At 46.5% G+C, this 18,137-nt stretch overlaps 1 protein-coding gene across 2 annotated transcripts in view; it reads left to right on the forward strand.

Moving 5' to 3' along the window:
* The window catches only part of ZFP91 (ZFP91 zinc finger protein), a 33,764-nt gene extending 16,265 nt beyond the window's left edge, over positions 1 to 17,499 (forward strand). The window contains exons 5-11 of one of the 2 annotated variants that reach the window (XM_030561910.1): positions 1,177 to 1,269; positions 2,155 to 2,283; positions 10,888 to 10,938; positions 11,418 to 11,496; positions 12,080 to 12,194; positions 12,798 to 12,897; positions 13,116 to 17,499. In XM_030561910.1, the coding sequence (XP_030417770.1) occupies positions 1,196 to 1,269; positions 2,155 to 2,283; positions 10,888 to 10,938; positions 11,418 to 11,496; positions 12,080 to 12,194; positions 12,798 to 12,897; positions 13,116 to 13,626 (1,059 nt within the window). In that variant the 5' untranslated portion in view covers positions 1,177 to 1,195 and the 3' untranslated portion in view covers positions 13,627 to 17,499. The remainder of the gene's footprint in view (positions 1 to 1,176; positions 1,270 to 2,154; positions 2,284 to 10,887; positions 10,939 to 11,417; positions 11,497 to 12,079; positions 12,195 to 12,797; positions 12,898 to 13,115) is intronic. The other variant, XM_030561909.1, reaches the window with a different exon arrangement.
* The last annotated feature ends 638 nt before the right edge of the window (positions 17,500 to 18,137 follow it).

The raw sequence follows: 18,137 nt of genomic DNA on the forward strand, positions 1-18,137 counted from the left end.
CCTATAATCAGGTTGCTTGGTGGCCCATTGTTGCTGGAGCCTAGTAAATCTTGAAAAGGTAAAGCAGGGTTGTGTTCCCGTGCGGCTATTAGTCAGAGTCTGCTATGCTGTATCTAGAGGGTCTATTTTGAAGCTGTCTCTGATGCCCTGACCTGTGACAGTATGTAACTGCATCTCTAGTCCTCCTCCATGGTCCAGCAAGGGCACACACTCAGGCTTCTGGCTCCCCATCTGTCATCTCTCCTGCAAGAGACCCACATTGCTTTCCCTCCCAACTCTGGGGTATTCCCAGGCTGCACAGTTCCCTGACTACACTGAATTTCCCCAAAGGCAAACTGCCTTAGCAGGCCTTCTTGGCCTTCTCTTCAGAGGCTGTAAGCAAAGTCACGCCAAAATTAAGTTAACATGCTGCTCTTTCTAAGCAACCACGTATATTCTTCAGGTAAAAGCATTACCTAGAACATGAAAACAATAGGAGAACCTGCATGCATGCTAACAAGCTTACCAGAGATTCCTTAACCCCAACTAGGGCTATGGCAGTTCTTCAAACCACACCAGGATTTTTTTCCCTGTGGTTAGAAGTTCATAAGCACATTGACTCAGAACAAGCACTCCCATGAATCTAAGAGTCATTCTCTTATCCACTTTGGGCCTTCTGATATGTCCTCACATAACAAATGGTCAGCAAACAAAAGGTCTCCTCCTCCTCCTCCTCCAGAAGCTTCAAAGGCTGAGTTCGGTTCATCTCCAGAGGAATTTACAGTTGCACACACCTCCCCCTAGAGACTTCCTGGGAAACCCACTTTTAAAAAATTCACATTATTTCAGATAGTTCTTTGAAGCTCAGGACCCCTCCCAGAGCTTACATTAGTCAGGCTCACCCCCTAGAGATGTTCCATAATAATACAGAAACAGGTGCATTTTCAACACGGTGAACTCCTAAGATACTTAAACCTAATTCAGTAAGATTCAACTTAATTCCAAAAGGTTTGGCCAGGATATAGGAGGAAATTGTCATATGTCACACATCCCATTCCTTATTCTGTATAGTTTGTTCATTTTCCCTAAACAGTCTTGGATGAAGGATATCCTCCCCTGTTCCAGGGAATGTCATACAATGACTTATTTCATATATAAGCAGTTCTACTACCTCTTCTTTTGCCTTCTTCATCATAGCAGTGATGATGAGGAGGAAATGCTGATCAGTGAAGAAGAGATTCCCTTCAAAGATGATCCAAGAGACGAAACCTACAAACCCCACTTAGAAAGGTATGCTGGATTATAAACATGCATATCTTGCAAGACCAGAAGGGACCCTTATCTACTCACCTCCTGCAGAAAACAGGTCAAAGAACCTCACCACATAGCATCTGCATCAAGTCTAGAACTTTGTTTGAGCTATAGCATATAATTTGAAAGAAAGATGGTTCTCTATTAGTCAAGACTGATGAGTTTCCACTGCGTAGAGCTAACAGGACAATTATCTTATCTTACAGGTCAGATGACTTAGGTTTGAGTGCCACTGACTGCCAGCTTCTCCCTGAACTTTGATTTGAGCTATCCCTGTATCTGCAGGGAGGTGTATGTAACATTTGTATAGGAGTCTAAAGTTGCCTATTGAACTCCCTCCCCTCATCATCCTTAATTAAAAGCATAGATCGGAAGGAATATGATGGGAAGGCACCAGGGGTGGTTACTACAATTCATTTGCAAACTTAACACCATCAGTTTGGGCTTGAGTAGGGACTGGGAGTGGCTGGCTCACTACAAAGGCAATTTTCCCTCTCTTGGTATTGGATACCTCATCAATTACTGTGAATGGACTACATCCACCCTGACTAAATTTGCCTTTAACGTTGGTTCTCCACTTGTAAGATAACTCCCTTCTCTTGATGTGCCAATATATATTTATGCCTGTATCTGTAATTTTCATTCCATGGTTTTTATCCACGAAAGCGTATGCCCAAATAAATCTGTTAGCCTTTAAGGTACCACTGAACTCCTCGTTGTTTTTACTAGAGTTGTGCAGTTCCCAGGGATTGCTCGTGTGGCGAGGGGGAGAGCAGTGGTGTTGCAGTGTAAATGCAGGGGGCACTATGACAGATGGAGGATTTCTGCTGAGTACTAGAGTGTATCATATTTGTATCTTTGCAGGGACACTCCAAAGCCAAGGAGGAAAGCAGGCAAGGGGAAGGAAGAAAAAGAGAAACAGAAGGAGATTAAAGTGGAGGTGGAGGTGAAAGAAGAAAGTGAGTTTCGGGGAGATGAGGAGCCACCCAGGAAGTGAGTAAAAAATTCCAGAAATAGCTATTCCTGCATGTATGTTTTTGCATAGGCATTCTGGCCAGTGTCTTGTTTTTCCCCTCACAGTTCTGTGGGAGGCAGGAGTGATTCTTTACCCTTCTTCCCCCGAAAATTAATTTGAAATCAGTAGGATGAAAGGATCAGAGTTCTTTACCATGGTTGGGGATCACCTTTTCTAAGGTCCTGTCTCTACTCGGCAAGGAGACATTAACGCTATTTCAGTATGAGTCAAGCTAAATTGTCTTGTAACATGGCATGGCCAGCCAATCTGGATGAGGCAGCATAGTTGAAAAGTGGCTCATTGTTTTTTTTAAAGTTATATGCTTTTTAAACACATTTCTATTGGCCCCATCTTTGCTGGTCATCTAAACTATATTAGAAGCCTTGTTAGATGGAGCAGTTATTCACAGTGGCTCTTTAGCTCATTTTTAAGCCCAGTACAGAAGACTTTCTAAAGAAACTAGTCTGGAGGAGTCAGATCTTTCCCTGTAACGTGCATCCAGGAAGACATGAGTATTGTTTACACACTGCCCTGGGAGAGGTGCCCCTCTTTCATATCTGAGGCAGGCATGCTTGGATGTGGGAAAACAGAGAATATAAGAATGACTGTACTAGGTCAGACCAATGGTCCATCTAGCCCAGTATCCTGTCTTCCAACAGTTACCAATGCTAGGTGCTTCAAAGGGAATGAACGGAACAGGGCGATCATCAGGTGGTCCATCCTTTGTCATCCAATCCCAGCATCTGGCAGTCCAAGGCTTAGGGACACACAGAGAATGCGACAGTATCCCTGACCACTGTGGCTAGTAGCCATCGATGGACCTATCCTCCATGAATTTATCTAATTCTTTTTTAATCCAGTTATACTTTTGGCCTTCACAAAATCCCCTGCAACAAGTTCCACAGGATGATGGTGTGTTATGTGAAGAAGTGCTTCCTTTTGTTTGTTTTAACCTGCTGGCTATGAATTTCATTAGGTGATCCCTGGTTCTTGTGAAGGGGTAAATAACGTTTCCTTATTCACTTTCTCCACACCATGGTTTCACAGACCTCTATCATAGCTGAATAGTCCCAGTCTCTTTAAATTTTCTTCATGTGGAAGCTGTTCCATACCCTTAATCATTTTTGTTGCTTTTTCTTTGCACCTTTTCCATTTCTAATGTATCGTTTTCAAGTTGGGGCAACCAGAACTGCACACAGTATTCATGGCCTAATTTTTTTAGGGGTCTGCAAATGAAAAAAAGATTGAAAACCACTGCCCTAGACAAACAAATAGTTCGCATCAAGCTAGGGTATAAATCTCCTTTGCACTAGTCAGCTGCATGGATCCTGCTGCAGTGCACTAACAGTTCTTGCGCACTTCGATTTACTCCACTTTGAAACTGGAGTCAATCAGAATGCACTAGGGAACTTTTAGTACATGGCACCTGGGTCTGCATGGCGAGTTAGTGCTCAGAAGGCCGGTATGCTGTAGATTTACACCCTTTCTTGCCATGCACTGTTTGTCGAGACTTTTTTCCAAAAAAGCAAATATAAAAGTAACTTGCAACATTCTGTGTGGAACCTCAGACACTTCAAGAATTGTTTTCATTGCCCTGTGGCTTCTTGAGCTAAACATTAAGAAGCTCTTCTATTTAGCAGCTGGGATGCATCTAGGGCTGTGGTTTTCAAACTCTTCATTTCCAGATCCCTCAGAAATTTCACATGGAAGTGCAGACCCCTTTAGAAATTGACATAGTCTGCAGACTCCCAGGGGTCCACAGACCACAGGTTGGAAACCACTGATCAAGTTCAGGGGTTTCAAAACTGGGGTGCATGTGCCACTGGAGGTATGCGATCTTAGTGTTCCATCAGTTCACTTCCCAACAATTTAAGAAGGTGGTGCACGAACCAGTAAAGTTTGGGATCTGCTGGTCTAAGTCAAGGCCTCATTCTGGCATGAGGTAAAAAGAGAGAACTTCTGGATGGGAGAGGGAGAAGAGCAGTTCTTGTTCTGCTATATGTGGAGTTCAGCCTCCAACTGTGGTATCTGTTCTTCAGCTGTAGTTGATTATATTTCTGCAACTCTAATATTAAAGTGCAGTAGTCCTCAGAAAAGTAACTCTTCTAAACCCTGGCTTTGTGTGGCTCCCTGATATGTTCAGTAACTCCAGATCAAACATGCTCAGTTTGAGCAATTAAGATTATGCCTTTCCTGTGAGCTCATTTTGAGGTCTAACAGTCCCTGTGGATTCTTATTAGCTCACGTATCACCAACAATAAAAATTCAGCAAACAGTGTTAAAATTCTGTTTTGTGAGCCAGGAAAGGATCCATCCCTCTGCTGTAAATGTATTTGTGTTGCAGTGTTAACAGAAGTAACAAGTTACTTTAGGCAGGTCTGTTGCATAATGATTTTTATACAATTGTTCTTCAGAGCAGAGCCACACTTAAAGCTTTTTGTGTCTGGATGTCTGTTGGTGTTACGGAGTCACCGTGGAACTACTCCATATGAAGCCAGTCTTTGAACATACTGTCTCCTGGCTCTGACCTCAGAGCATTCAGCATCCCCTTCCACACCATATGCTTCCCACAGCGAGTCTGCACAGGCAGGTCTCCTGGGGAAGCCAGAGGGCCCTGCACCCCAACTCTGCAGTCAGACGTGACTCTCAGCCAGCTGGTAAAACAGAAGGTTTATTAGTCGACAGGAACACAGCATAGAACAGAGCTTGCTATTACAGAAATCAGTGACTTTCAGCCAAGTTCATCTTGGGAATCCTGGGCCAGATGCTCTTGATTCCCCTCTTCCGGTCCCCCCACAGAGACTGCCAGCTACCATTGCTGCTGCTTCTCCTCCTCCTTTGTCTCACTTCCTGGGTAAAAGGTGTCACCTGGTCTGAGACTTAGGAGGGTGGATGCGGTTACCTGCGTGCAAACAGCTGGACAGCCTCACCTGCCCTGAGGGGCTCAGCAAAAATCACACCCAGTTCCCACCACTGAAGTATCAGTGCAGTACACAGGGAAACTAAGGTACACACAGTATTAGTATAGGACAGTAAAACTCACATACAGCATAACAAGGTGGATAAAACCTACTTCGTCACAGTTGGACAATCACATGGGCTACAGGTTCAATTCTTGAGTGCTCGATATTGCAAACTAGAGAGTGCTGAGAGAAAGCAGCAAAACATCATTAGAGTTGAAAAGATTCTTACGACATGCATCATATCAACCCTTTAATATATCTTTTGAAAAAAAGAGCTGTCTTACTCCAAATCTTCTTGTGTCCAAGTCATACCTGATTGCTTTTCTGACACCAGGTTTTTGCTATTTTTGTTATGCCTGTTAGCTATGCAAAGCAGATAGCAATGGAGAGTGAGCTGGCTTCTGTATTAGCTTGACATTAACTTTCACTGTGTGCAGAAGCTTTTGTGCTTATATACGAGCCAAAAAGGACCTAACTTAACTTTCAGATCCCAGCTTGTTTTCTGGACAGTTAAAAACACATCCTATAAACTGAGCAAACTTGATAGTGTCATTGAGCAGCTTGACTGTCCCAGGTACCATCACATCAGAGAATCCTAAATCAGAGCAACCTCTTCTGTTAAGCCACACCCCTCATCACTGGCAGGGCGGGCTCCGATCTCTTTGGTTCTCTGTGGTGCTTGTGTGTTAACAGCTGTTGTTTCTTTTTCACTATACAGAAATGTTTTGTGACTATTTGTATATGTATTAAAGATTCACTGTGAGCTCTTTGGTACAGACAAAGTCTCTTGTATGTGTGTGGTTTGGTATCTAACATCTTGATGGCCTCTGGATGCTACGCAACAAATAATTGATCTATATGACATGAATACTTGGCTGCAGGAAAAAACAGTAGATGAAAAAGCAGATGAAAGTAAATGAAAATTCCCTGAAGACCTTTTTTGATTTTTCAGTCTTTCATTCTGCTTGAGGTCCAGAGCGGTGGGTACAGAAGCTAGCTACATGGACTGAGCATAGCTGGATTAGTGGGTTTGGCACCCTCTTGTGGCATAAGAATACAAAAACCAAAATTCTTGTAAATAGTTCTTATGGAGGGAACATCCCTGTGTGAGTGGCACATTCCCACTGGAAAAAAAAAACCCTATCACTTAGAGATCCTCTAGTATACTGTGCTGGGGGCTGCAAAATGTGTCTTAAGCCTGGTCTGCACTAGTCTTTTATTTTGGACTTAGCCGAGTTAATTCGGGGGGAAAAAAGATTCCGTCCACATGACCAAACCAGCCTTTTCAATTTAAAGGGCTCTTTAAATCAATTTCTGTTCTCCACCTCGGCAAGTGGAGTAGCGCTTAAATAGAGATTGCAATCCCGGATTAAAGGTATTGTGAATGCAATTCAATGTTATTGGCCTCCGGGAGCTATCCCAGAATGCTCCCTTGTGACCACTCTGGACAACACTCTCAACTCCAATACACTATCCAGATGGGCAGGAAAAGCCTCTGGAACTTTTGAATTTCATTTCCTGTTTGGTCACCATCAGCACAGGCGACCATGCAGAGTCCACCATCACAAGAGATCACGCAGTCTTGGATTCGCAGATGAGCTCCAGCATGGTCCGAACGGGAGGTACTGGATCTCATCGCACGTTGGGGAGACAAGTCTGTTATGGCAGAACTACGTTCCAAAAAAAGGAATGCAAATACGTATGCTAAACTCTCTAGGGCTGTGACGGAAAGAGTCTAGTCCAGGAACACAGCGGTGTCATACAAAAATCAAGGAGCTCAGGCAAGCATACCAAAAAGCCAGGGAAGCAAACAGGCACTCTGGGTCACAGCCCCATACATTCGGCTTCTACCATGAGCTCTGTGCAATTATGGGAGGTGATGCCACCACTACCCCACCACTGTCTGTGGACACCTGCAAGGGGGGAGTTGCACGGAGTGAGGAGGAAGAGTCATCGGAGGACAAAGAGGAGGAGGACAGTGCACAGGCGGCAAGTGTGGAATCCGTCTTCCCCCTAGCCAGGAACTATGCTTAATGGTGGAGCCAATAGCCTCCCCCGACTCCCAGTGTGCGCTCCCGGACCATGACCCTGGAGAAGATTCTTTTGGTGAGTGAGAGCCTGATCAGAGCCACGTCGTAGGGGAGTGGGGGGGGAAACCCAGCCGAGTTGTTCACATATAGTTTAAAGGGCTCACCCCTGCTCAGAGCCTCATCAGAGCCACGCAGTGGGTGCGGGGGGCAAGTGGGGGGCAGAGGAGTGTTGTGTGAAGTGATTATCCCTAGAGTGCCCACAGGACCTCCTTTTATATGGCAAACTCACCAGGCATTGCTTGCTATGGGAAAGGAGGCCCAGCAGTTTGAAAACATTGAAATGAATGTAGTGCCCCGCGTGCCCCTAGGCTGCCTGCAAGCTGAATTCTGTTGCCCGGTTGTGTGTAATGGCTTACTCACACCAAAGTGTCCCCTTTGTTCTCTGAAATGTATCTTTTAAAATACTACCCTCCCTTTTGCTCCTCCTGCAAGTGCAAATGTTTCAATGCGGCCCCTCTCTACTCCATCCCAGAGGCTGGTCCAGATTAGAAGACGGAAAAAACGAACTCGGGAAGACGTGTTTGCCGAGTTCATGCAGTCCTCCCACACTGATAGGGCCCAGTTGAATGCATGGAGGCAAACAATTGCGGAGTCCCGTAAAGCATTACAGGAACACAAAGAGAGGAGGGAGGCATGCGATGAGAGCAGGCAGGATGCTATGGTCAAGCTCATGGGGAGCAAACTGACACGCTCCAGTGTATGGTGGATCTAATGTGGGAAAGGCAGCAAGACCACAGACTGACGCTGCAGCCCCTGTATAATCGCCCTCTCTCGTCCCCAAGTTCCATAGCCTCCTCACCCAGAGACCCAAGAACACAAATGAGGAGGCTACGGGGACCCACACACTCAACCCCAGAGGATCGCCCAAGCACCAGAAAGCTGGCATATGTGAACTTTTGATTTGGTTTCTCGACTTGTCCTTCCCCCTTCCTCCTCCATCCCCCTAACCCAACCTCCCCACTCCCCCAGTCTGCCTTCTGATTTCTCTCAATGTGTTATGCAACAAATAATAAAGAACAGTTTTTAAACAATTTAGACTTTATTTCCTTTTATATATATATAGTGGGCAGGTAACTTCAAGAGAAACAAACAATTGTCACACTGTACCCTGGCCAGCCATGAAACTGGCTTTCAAAGCTTCTCTGATGCGCAGCGTGCCCTTCTGTGCTCTTCTAATCACCCTGTTGTCTGGCTGTGCAAAATTGGCAGCCAGGCGAGTTGCCTCAACCTCCCACCCCTCCATAAAAGTCTCCCCCTTACTCTCTCAGAGATTGTGGAGTACACAACAAAGAGCAATTACAATTGGAATATTGGTTGTGCTAAGATCTAACCAAGTCAGTAAACTGCGCCAGCGCGCTTTCAAACGTCCAAAAGCACATTCTACCACCATTCTGCACTTGCTCAGCCTATAGTTGAACTGCTCCTTACTACTGGCCAGGGTGCCTGTGTACAGCTTCATGAGCCATGGCATTAAAGGGTAGGCTGGGTCCCCGAGGATAACTATAGGCATTTCAACATCCCCAACAGTAATTTTCTGGTCTGGAAAGTTATTTGCTTCCTGAAGCTGTTCAGATAGACCAGAGTTCCTGAAGAAGTGAGCATCATGCACCTTTCCTGGCCAGCCCATGTTGATGTCAGTGAAATGTCCCTTGTGATCCACCAGTGCTTGCAGCACTATGGAAAAGTGCCCTTGGTGGTTTATGTACTGGCCACCCCAGTGTGCAAGGTGCCAAGATAGGAATGTGTGTTCCATCTATCACCCCACCGCAGTTAGGGAACCCCAGCGCATTAAAGCCACCCACAATGGACTGCACATTTCCCAGAGTCACTGCCCTTAATAGCAGCTGGTCAATGATTGTGTTGGCTACTTGCAGCACTGCAGGCCCCACAGTAGATTTGCCCACTCCAAAGTGATTCCTGACTGACCAGTAGCTGTCGGGCATTGCAAGCTTCCACAGTGCTATGGCCACTCACTTCTCAACTGTGAGGGCTGCTCTCATTTTGGTGTCTTTGCATTTCAGGGCAAGGGACAGCAAGTCATAAAGTTCCATGAAAGTGGCCCTACGCATACGAAAGTTTCGCAGCCACTGGGAATCATCCCAAAACAGCAACACTATGCTGTCCCACCAATCTGCGCTTGTTTCCCAGGCACACAATCTGTGTTCCACAGCATGAACCAGGCCCAATGGCACTATGATCTTCCAATCCCCACGTGCCATGCTGCTAGGAATGTCTGTGTCCATGTCCACATCAGTAGAGTAATTGCATTGTCATCGCTTCCTCGCCCAGTTTTGCAGGTACTGCACATAGTGTTGGATAATGCGGGAGGTATTTACAATGGTCAAAACTGCAGTGGAGATCTGAGCGGGCTCCATGCTTGCCGCATTATGGTGCCTGTAAGGGTAATCCTTGAAAAAGGGAGAGAAACGAGCTGTTCGGTTCAATATGGCCGATAAAAAGCAGTAAGTAGTTGTCTTCTGTAGCTTTCACGGAGTCAGGAAGCTCGTTAGAGCTGCAAGAGTGGGAGAGCAGAGTTTGTGGTGGAAACATGAGCAGAGTTTGCGGTGCAAGCTGTGAGGCTCTGTTCATGATGGCCAAAAAAAGGCGGGGACATATTGCCTTCTGTAGCTTCCATGGGAGCCCATGACTGACAACATGGAAAAAGCAGCGGAAGCTGTGTGGCTCTGTTCACAATGGCCAAAATACAGCAGGGACTTGTTGCCTTCTGTAGCTTCCACAGGAGCCCAGGACAGACAACATGGGAAAAGTGGCGGAAGCTGTGCGGTTCTGTTCATGGTAGTCAAAAAAGATGGGAAATGCTTAGATGAAAGAGTAGATAGAAAGACAAGAGAACATGTGAGGTGGATTCATAGTATCAGGAGAAAGGCAGTGCACCGTGCTGCGCCGCCTGCTGGTAGTATGGCATCTGTCGTAGTTTTCACAGAGGGAGGAGCGAGTAATGGCACACACCCATGAGAATGTTTTTGCCCCATCATGCACTAAGAGCTTAACCCACAATTCCAATGGGCAGCAGAAGCTGCGGGAACTGTGGGATAGCTGCTGCAGTGCACCGCTCGGACATTTGATGCTAGCCTCGGTACTGTGGATGCACTCCGCAGAATTCACATGCTTTAGTGGGGACACACAACACCGAATGTATAAAATCACTTCTGAAAATTCAAATAAAATAAGCTCAAGTTAATTTCGTACTGTAGACGTACCCTTAAAGTCTGGCTGGTTGCTGGTTATGAGGTCATGTACTCTATATGACCCTGATCCAAAGGCTATGGAGGTAAGTGCAAAGACTCTCATTGACTTTCGTGGGCTTTAGATCAGGTCTGTGGAAGCTATTCCCTGCTCCCCCCAACTGGGACTTTCTCAGGCTTTGAAATGGTGGATTTCTCCCATGGCACAGAACCGTGCTCTGGATTGCTCATGTGGAGAAGGCTTCCCTATTCCATCTCAGTTGTGCCCTTATGCCTTGCAAAGGAGCATAATTTTTAATCCTATCTCTGTAATCCTATCACAGGAGGGGAAGGAGGAGAAAAGATGACAAGAGCCCACGACTGCCTAAAAGAAGGTAAGTGTGACTTCCCTTTTCTCCACCTTCCTTACTGTAGATTTTCATCCTTTCCATTTCTTGTATGGAGAGGCTTAACCCCCTCAGAACCAGCTATTTCATGCATGTTTTTATTGAGCATAGGTTGGAAACAATTGTAGCTCACTCTAAAACCACCATGATGGATTCTTGCAGACAGGTCATTTTGAGTTGGTCGGTAGCATGGCAGAGCCAGTGATAAGGCTACAGGTGCTCTGTCACTGTCATCTCTTGCGTGCTGAGCACATTGTGGCTAAACCCCATGAGCAGTCCTAGGGGTGGAAAGCTACAGGAGAGAGCACGAGTTCAAATGTGCTGACTCACAAGACAATTGATACGGTGACCTCATCACTTCCACATTATTGGTGCTCTTCAATGGCTTTCTTGTTTAATCAATACTGCATCTACTTCATATTTTCTGTCTAACCTCCCTGTGCATTACTCTCCCATGTACATCTTAGGAAGAAGCCTCCAATACAGTATGTACGCTGCGAGATGGAAGGCTGCGGCACAGTCCTCGCCCACCCTCGCTATTTGCAGGTCAGTCAGGCTCTTCCACTCATTTGGATCTGGGGTCAAGGAGCTGCTATTCTTTCACCTTTCACTGCAGTGTTCCTTTTTAATGCAGTTTGGTAAGGGAGGCACTGGTTTAGAAGGTGGTGCACTGCACTGGGACTCAGGAGTTTTGGGTTCTGTTCCTAGCTCTGGCAGAGGCCCACTGGGTGACCTTGGGCAAGTCACTTTCCCTCCCTGTGTCTGTTTCCCCATCTGTAAAATGGGAATAATATGCTGACCTCCTTTTGTAAAGCACTTTGAGATCTACTGATGAAAAGCACTAAAGAAGAGCTAGGTGTTATTACAAGCTAGTAGCGAGTAATGAAGCTAAGTCCAGCCCATTGTAATTGTACCATATGTGCCTCTTCACCTGTATTTCTGCTTTTCATCAGATCTCAGAATCTGGTATAATTGCATCCTGTTAGCTCTCCTGCAATGCACAAGGAGGTTGATTGTAGCCCTTGTGGTCTGTCATGTTGCTTAACTTGTCACCTGGAATCTGGTTTTCAGTAGCTCCTTTAGTCAGACAGGGAGAAGGCTTGTAACTTTTTTTCATCATCTTTCCTAGCATCACATCAAATACCAGCATCTGCTGAAGAAGAAATATGTGTGTCCCCATCCCTCCTGTGGACGGCTCTTCCGGCTCCAGAAGCAGCTGCTACGGCATGCCAAACATCACACAGGTACTGGGGGAGTTGGGGAGACTTGAATCCAACCCATCATCCAATGGATGGATGGAGAGGGGAAAACCCTCACCTCTCCTGAGGTGAGGAAGAGTCTAACCTAGGTAGTGTGGATTGCTGGTGGTTATTCTCTTCCTGCTGGGACTACTGCCTAATTGCTCACGCACACCCATTAGGCAGTGCGAGTATGTGGAAATAAGCCTTTGGGTTTGTACTGTAGCATTATTTTATTTGGCATATAGGTGCCTTTTTGCAACAATGTCATCATGTTTTCTCCACATTTAAGATGCTCTTGTCAGGCTTCACCTTGTCAAGCATGTGGGATTGGTCAGGATTCCCTTTCAAGCCCATCAGCTCTACCTTTAATAATCCACAGGGCTTGCTGTTGAGCATCCTGAGATGCTTCCTTCTTCGTTAGTCCTGCTGGATCAGACAGTTTTAACACTTAAATTGCTGCCTCACTTTCAGAAAGCTTCACCCAAGAACCTTCAAAATTAAAAGTGGGGTCTTAGGGCAAGTTTCAGATGAGTGGACTTTCAATCCAAGAATGTGGTTCTGATCCAGATGCAAGTGTTAAGCTGAGATGTGTCTGCTGCTTTACAGATCAAAGGGATTATATCTGTGAATACTGTGCCCGGGCATTTAAGAGTTCCCACAACTTGGCAGTGCACCGGATGATCCACACAGGCGAGAAGCCTTTACAGTGAGTGCTCCTGCTTTGTCTTGCCTTGCCTTTTGAAATATGCCTCTACCTCCTTCAGCTGGCCACATTTCCCTGGCCACAGTTGAATCTGCTTCGCGCGCCTGTCTGCGGTTCTGTGTCTGGCCTTCATATGCCTGCGTTCTCTGTTGCATCTCCTTATGTGTGTCCATGTTCCTCTACTGACCTCCTTTTTTTTTTTTTTTCCTCCGACTCCCCAGGTGTGAGATCTGCGGCTTCACCTGCCGGCAGAAGGCCTCTCTGAACTGGCATATGAAAAAGCATGACGCAGACTCTTTCTACCAGTTCTCCTGCAACATTTGTGGCAAGAAATTTGAGAAGAAGGACAGCGTGGTGGCACATAAGGCCAAGAGCCACCCAGAGGTGCTTATTGCTGAAGCACTAGCTGCCAATGCAGGCGCCCTAATCACCAGCACCGACATCCTGGGCACTAGTCCAGAGTCCATTGCCCCACCCACCGATGGCCAGGGCCTTCCCCTCCTTCCTGACCCCCTGGGAAGCACTGCCCCTGGCGAGTGCCTACTGCTGAACCCTGACGGGATGCCAAAGGCATACTGCAGTGGGGCTGAGCGCATGAGCCTGATGGCCGATAGCAAGATCTTCGTTGGCGGCGGGAGCAGCGGGAGCACGGAAGGGCTGGTCATGAACGCAGAGATTCTTGGAGCCACCACAGAGGTTCTGATTGAAGATTCTGACTCTACCGGACCTTAGCAGGCAGGGAGCACATGGTTGTTGGGACAGCTTGGACTTTGTATTTAAAAGAAAAAATGGAGAAACTTATTAAAAAAGAGAGAAGTGAAACAAATTTAAAATACTAGTAAATAAACGAAGGGCCTGCTCCCCTCCAGCGTGGATCACAGCACACCCCCCCCGACCCCTTCTCTGTCCTACTGTCCCTTTTCAGAAAGGGGATGCTGCAGTTACTCAAGTGAGACAGAGCAAAGGAATTCTCCGAGTGAAGGGAAGCAGCCAGAGGCCCTCACTCACCCTAAACCCAGGCGCCTTCCCTGCTCCTCAACAAATCCCTCTTTGCAAACTTGAAAGAGTTTGGGCTCTGGACCAGCTTCTCCTTCTTAGAACTCCCTCTGCCCAACTTCTATGCATTGCTGCATTCTGATCCTTGCAGTCTTGTTTTCTTCCTCCTGGGCCTGGGAGTTTGGCTTGGCACTTTAGGGCCCCTCAGCAGGGTGAGCTGTAAAACAGCACCTGTCCCTCCTCTCGCACCCTTCCCCTCCCTCACTGCTGGGAAGTAGCGGGCATGCCCTGGCGCTCAGATGGTGCTCGCTTGCTGAGGTGCTGGGGCTTGGCTCTGTACGAGAGCCCTGTGTGGGAGAGGCAGTGAGAAGTCTCCGATTGGTGACAGTCATTTGCACTTTGAACATGTTTCTTTTTTGTGTGGTGGTAACAAAAGTCCTTATTTATTGAGCCAGAGGGTCTGGTATTTTTAATTACGTTTGCAGGGGATTGGGCTATTCCAAAGTGGGCCTCTTTACATCAGTGGAGTTAGCCATGCTGGAGCAGCAGCTACTAGGGCTGATCGCCACCACAAAGAGAATCAGGGTGAAGAAAGCACTACGAAGCTGAGTAGCTGTTTGTAAACAGGGCAGTGTGACAGACCCCATGGGAGGAACTCCATTTGCATTGTGGAGGTTCTGGAGCAATTGTTTGCGTTGGGGTAGGGTAGGCAGTGGTGGATGAGTAGCTTAGTTTAGGGCTCTGAACTGCAGAAACAACTTATCTGGTGTTCTCTCTCTCTCTCTCCCTTCCCAGTTTATTCCAAGCTCCTTGCATTAGCCCTTTTTTCTCACTGATTCATCCTCACTCCCAGCCATTGGAAGGATTAGCACTGTTAGCCAAGGAACTTGTTCCAGTCTTGCGACAGATGTATAACTAAAAGTGGTGCAAGATATTACGTTCCCCATCCAATTCTGCCTCTCCTTTCCTGAAAGAGATACAGCTATGGGTTGGGGGGGAGGAGGAGGGACTGGGCTCAGTTATCTTGCACTTGATTTGAATAGAAGCAGACTGACTGACATCTGGTTGCAGGAATGGCAACTTCTCTCCCTGCACGGACACCCCTGGGGACAGAGCATGGGGTGTGTTCCCCCTACACATGCTCCTTACGAGGCCAGCTTTTGCAAATGTTCCTGGTTTCTGTGAGACGCGTAGTTTTGCCTGAGAGTGAGAGATGGGCATGAATAGCCTAGTAATTAAGACAACTGTTGTCTCTCAGAAAGGTTCAGGACATAAATATCGAGCGCAGATCTTTGCTCTGTCCATTGCCAGAAACTTCATGCAGTGACCTTACATTTGTTTGCTTTTTGGAAAAAGCAAAGAATAATCTGTTTGATCATGTCCATGTGATTCAGAGGGAAGTAGCAATACCCTGTTTAAACACCGAGCCAGCAAAACTTGTTTGTTTGTTAGAGCTGGTTGGAAATGGAGTTTTTCTGCAGAAAAGTCTGACAAACTAGAATTTCATTTTCATTGGAAATTTACCAGAGAATGTTTTAATTTTATCTAAAAACTGAAAACAGGCTGACCGCTGAAATCTTTTGGGAAAATCACAGCAAAATGTCTTGTTTCTGGTCAGGTCGACCCACATTTGTCAAACATACTGTGAAACAATTCACTTCAGTTTGGATCAGTTCAACATTAAACTGTGTTTACCTGAGCTGCTGCAGGTCACCCTATGGGCTGGGCTCCCTGGTCAGACTGCATCTCCCTTGGTGCACCATGGTGTTTCCTCTTTCTGACAGATTGGTTGTGTCATCTAGTCACGTGGTTGTGGTGCATCATGGGAGATGCAGTCCAGCTGAGAACATAAGAATGGAGTGGGGGTTTAAGGCACTGGAGCTACAACTCCCAGCAGCAGCAGCTCAGGGCAATGTGCATTCATGTTGAAATGAGACACAACTAACTTTCATTTGGAATGTTGAAATGTCTCGTTTCAGTTATAAACAACAAAACCGTATTAACATTTCTAAATTGAAGATTTTGGCTTTTGGGCAGGAAGCTGAAATTTTCTGCAGAAAATTGAATTAAATAAAATTTGCTCAAAACCAGTTTTGATGGAAAGCTTTCAACCAGCCCTGGATTTATGGTTTTGATGGCCAACTCCTGACACCTCTGTTTAAAACTCTTCTAGTCTAGTCTTGACTTTGCATGATTAAAAGCTATTGTGGTGCAGGTTAGCTTTGGCACTGCTACAGACCAGTTCTGCAGGAGCTCTGTGGAAACCCTCTGTCATTTGAACAGACTGGGCCTTCCAGGGAACACTAAAAGGAGAACTTAGCCTTATCCATTTCCTTTTATTTCTAAGGATGGCACTAAAATGCTGTGTTGGGTGGAAATCTCACTCTGGGGTGGTGCAATAGCTGGACAGCCTGCTGTGGAGACTGCCCCATGACTTACTTGCAGAGTGATGCAGCCCAGTCACGGCGCCTGGGAAATAAGGATGTGGGCTGTTCAACTTCTCCAGTAGAGAGAAACTTCTCATGTTTCCAACAGGCAGCAATGAGTGGGTAATTCGGCTCTGAAGTCCTTCCTATCCCTGTCACTTCCTTGCCGTCAGCCCACACACTCTTCTGGTTTAACCTTCCTTCCTCGCTCCCCCTTTGGTCTCATCCAATTGTTTCTGTTCTTAAACACAGCCTGCTAACCTCCAGGGCAGGAGAGACCTGTGTAACTTCCAGCCCTGGGTTTAAAAAACTTAACAGTCAATGCCTTCCTGCTGCTTCTCCCCCTCCGTGTCTCTCCCACCACTCGCATGCAGTTTGCTTCAATAAATTATTGTAGTAGTTTGCAATAAACATTTTTGTATTTTTTCCCCCTATGTATTTATTTTTTTCTCTGGCGGCGGGAGCACGTTGGGGAGCTGGGCTTAAGGTGCTTCCTTTTCCCCTTTCACATAGGCTTGTTTGTAGTAACTGACATAACATCACTCCCCACCCCTTCCTTTTAGTGTTCAGTGTGGGTAGTCCCTACGTAAGCTGCCCTCTCTGCAGTTGGAGTTGCCTCTTCGCGTCCCGCCATTAAGGTTAAGCTTGCATGGGAGTTGTGCAGAGAGGCTTTTGCTTTGTGCATGGGGCATCAGCTGCCCGCTGTGTCACTCTGCTGCCACTCCATCTGGCATTGATGCTTCCTGAAAGCTGGCTGGGCATCCTTCAGCTCCTGGGACAGGGTGAGGAGGCAGGGTACACAACCTGAATTAGCATGAAACCTGCCAGTGGGGAGGGGGGTTAAACTTTATACTGCTTAGCAGCACTACCTGCAGTAGCCACCAGGTGGCAACACAGCTGTTGCATTAGCACACCCCTCTACTGTGGAACAAAAGCTGGGGAGAGGAGATGCATACCCTGACAAACCTTTGATTGCTATAAATCTTGTCCCACAGCAATATCCACAGGGAGAGGGGGAGCCCGGGTAGCTACCTGAACCCAAGTTGGGGAAAGGGTAATGTAAAATGTAATAATAAAGGGATACTCTGCTTTTCAACTCGTTTTCTCTTAATCTGGGTAAGACATAACCAAAATAAATGTATAAAGGAAAACACAATAAAAGTTGTTTGTCTTGGTGCATGCAGCTTGTCTGCACTGGTTGTAGTGGATTATGCTGGGATCACCGGGGAAGGGCATGGTTATGTATAAGCAGTGTGGGAGCCATTATTTTCAGTTACATTTGAGCAGGGTAAATACCTAATTAAATTCCCAGAGGACTGCAGATAAGCAGGGATGTGGGTGGTAAGGATGGATGGCTCTAGTATGCCTGCTGGATGGGGCTTTTTCCCTTCGCATCACCAGTTTGAATCATGGTCAAAAATCTGGAAATCAGGTTGAGCTGTCTGCTGTTCGGTGACGTGAGTGTGCAGGGGCTGCCTTCTGCCTAGAAGGACACAGTTACCACTAAAAAGCATTGGGATTCTTTGAATCTCAGGAGAGAGCCAAATCTTTCCAAGTGCATATTTGGGTTCAGATAAACTCCTGCCGGTGTGCAGAATCAGTTGCTCATGCTGTCCTGGATTTGCGAGTCCTCCGCTGTGGGCTCTGGACCTGAGCTCCCACAATGGGAGTGATGCTGTCTCCAGTCTCAACTCAAGGGGAAAGGGGAGAGAGGCAGCCCGTGGGGATAGAAAACATTCCTTGCCTCTCTGCAATGATGGGCTCAGGAGAAGAACCTAGTAGGGAGTGTTTAAAACCAGCCTAAAAAGGATGGCTTGATTT

Source organism: Gopherus evgoodei, chromosome 4 (assembly GCF_007399415.2).
Source record: "Gopherus evgoodei ecotype Sinaloan lineage chromosome 4, rGopEvg1_v1.p, whole genome shotgun sequence".
In the NCBI taxonomy this organism is placed as follows: Eukaryota; Metazoa; Chordata; order Testudines; family Testudinidae; genus Gopherus; species Gopherus evgoodei.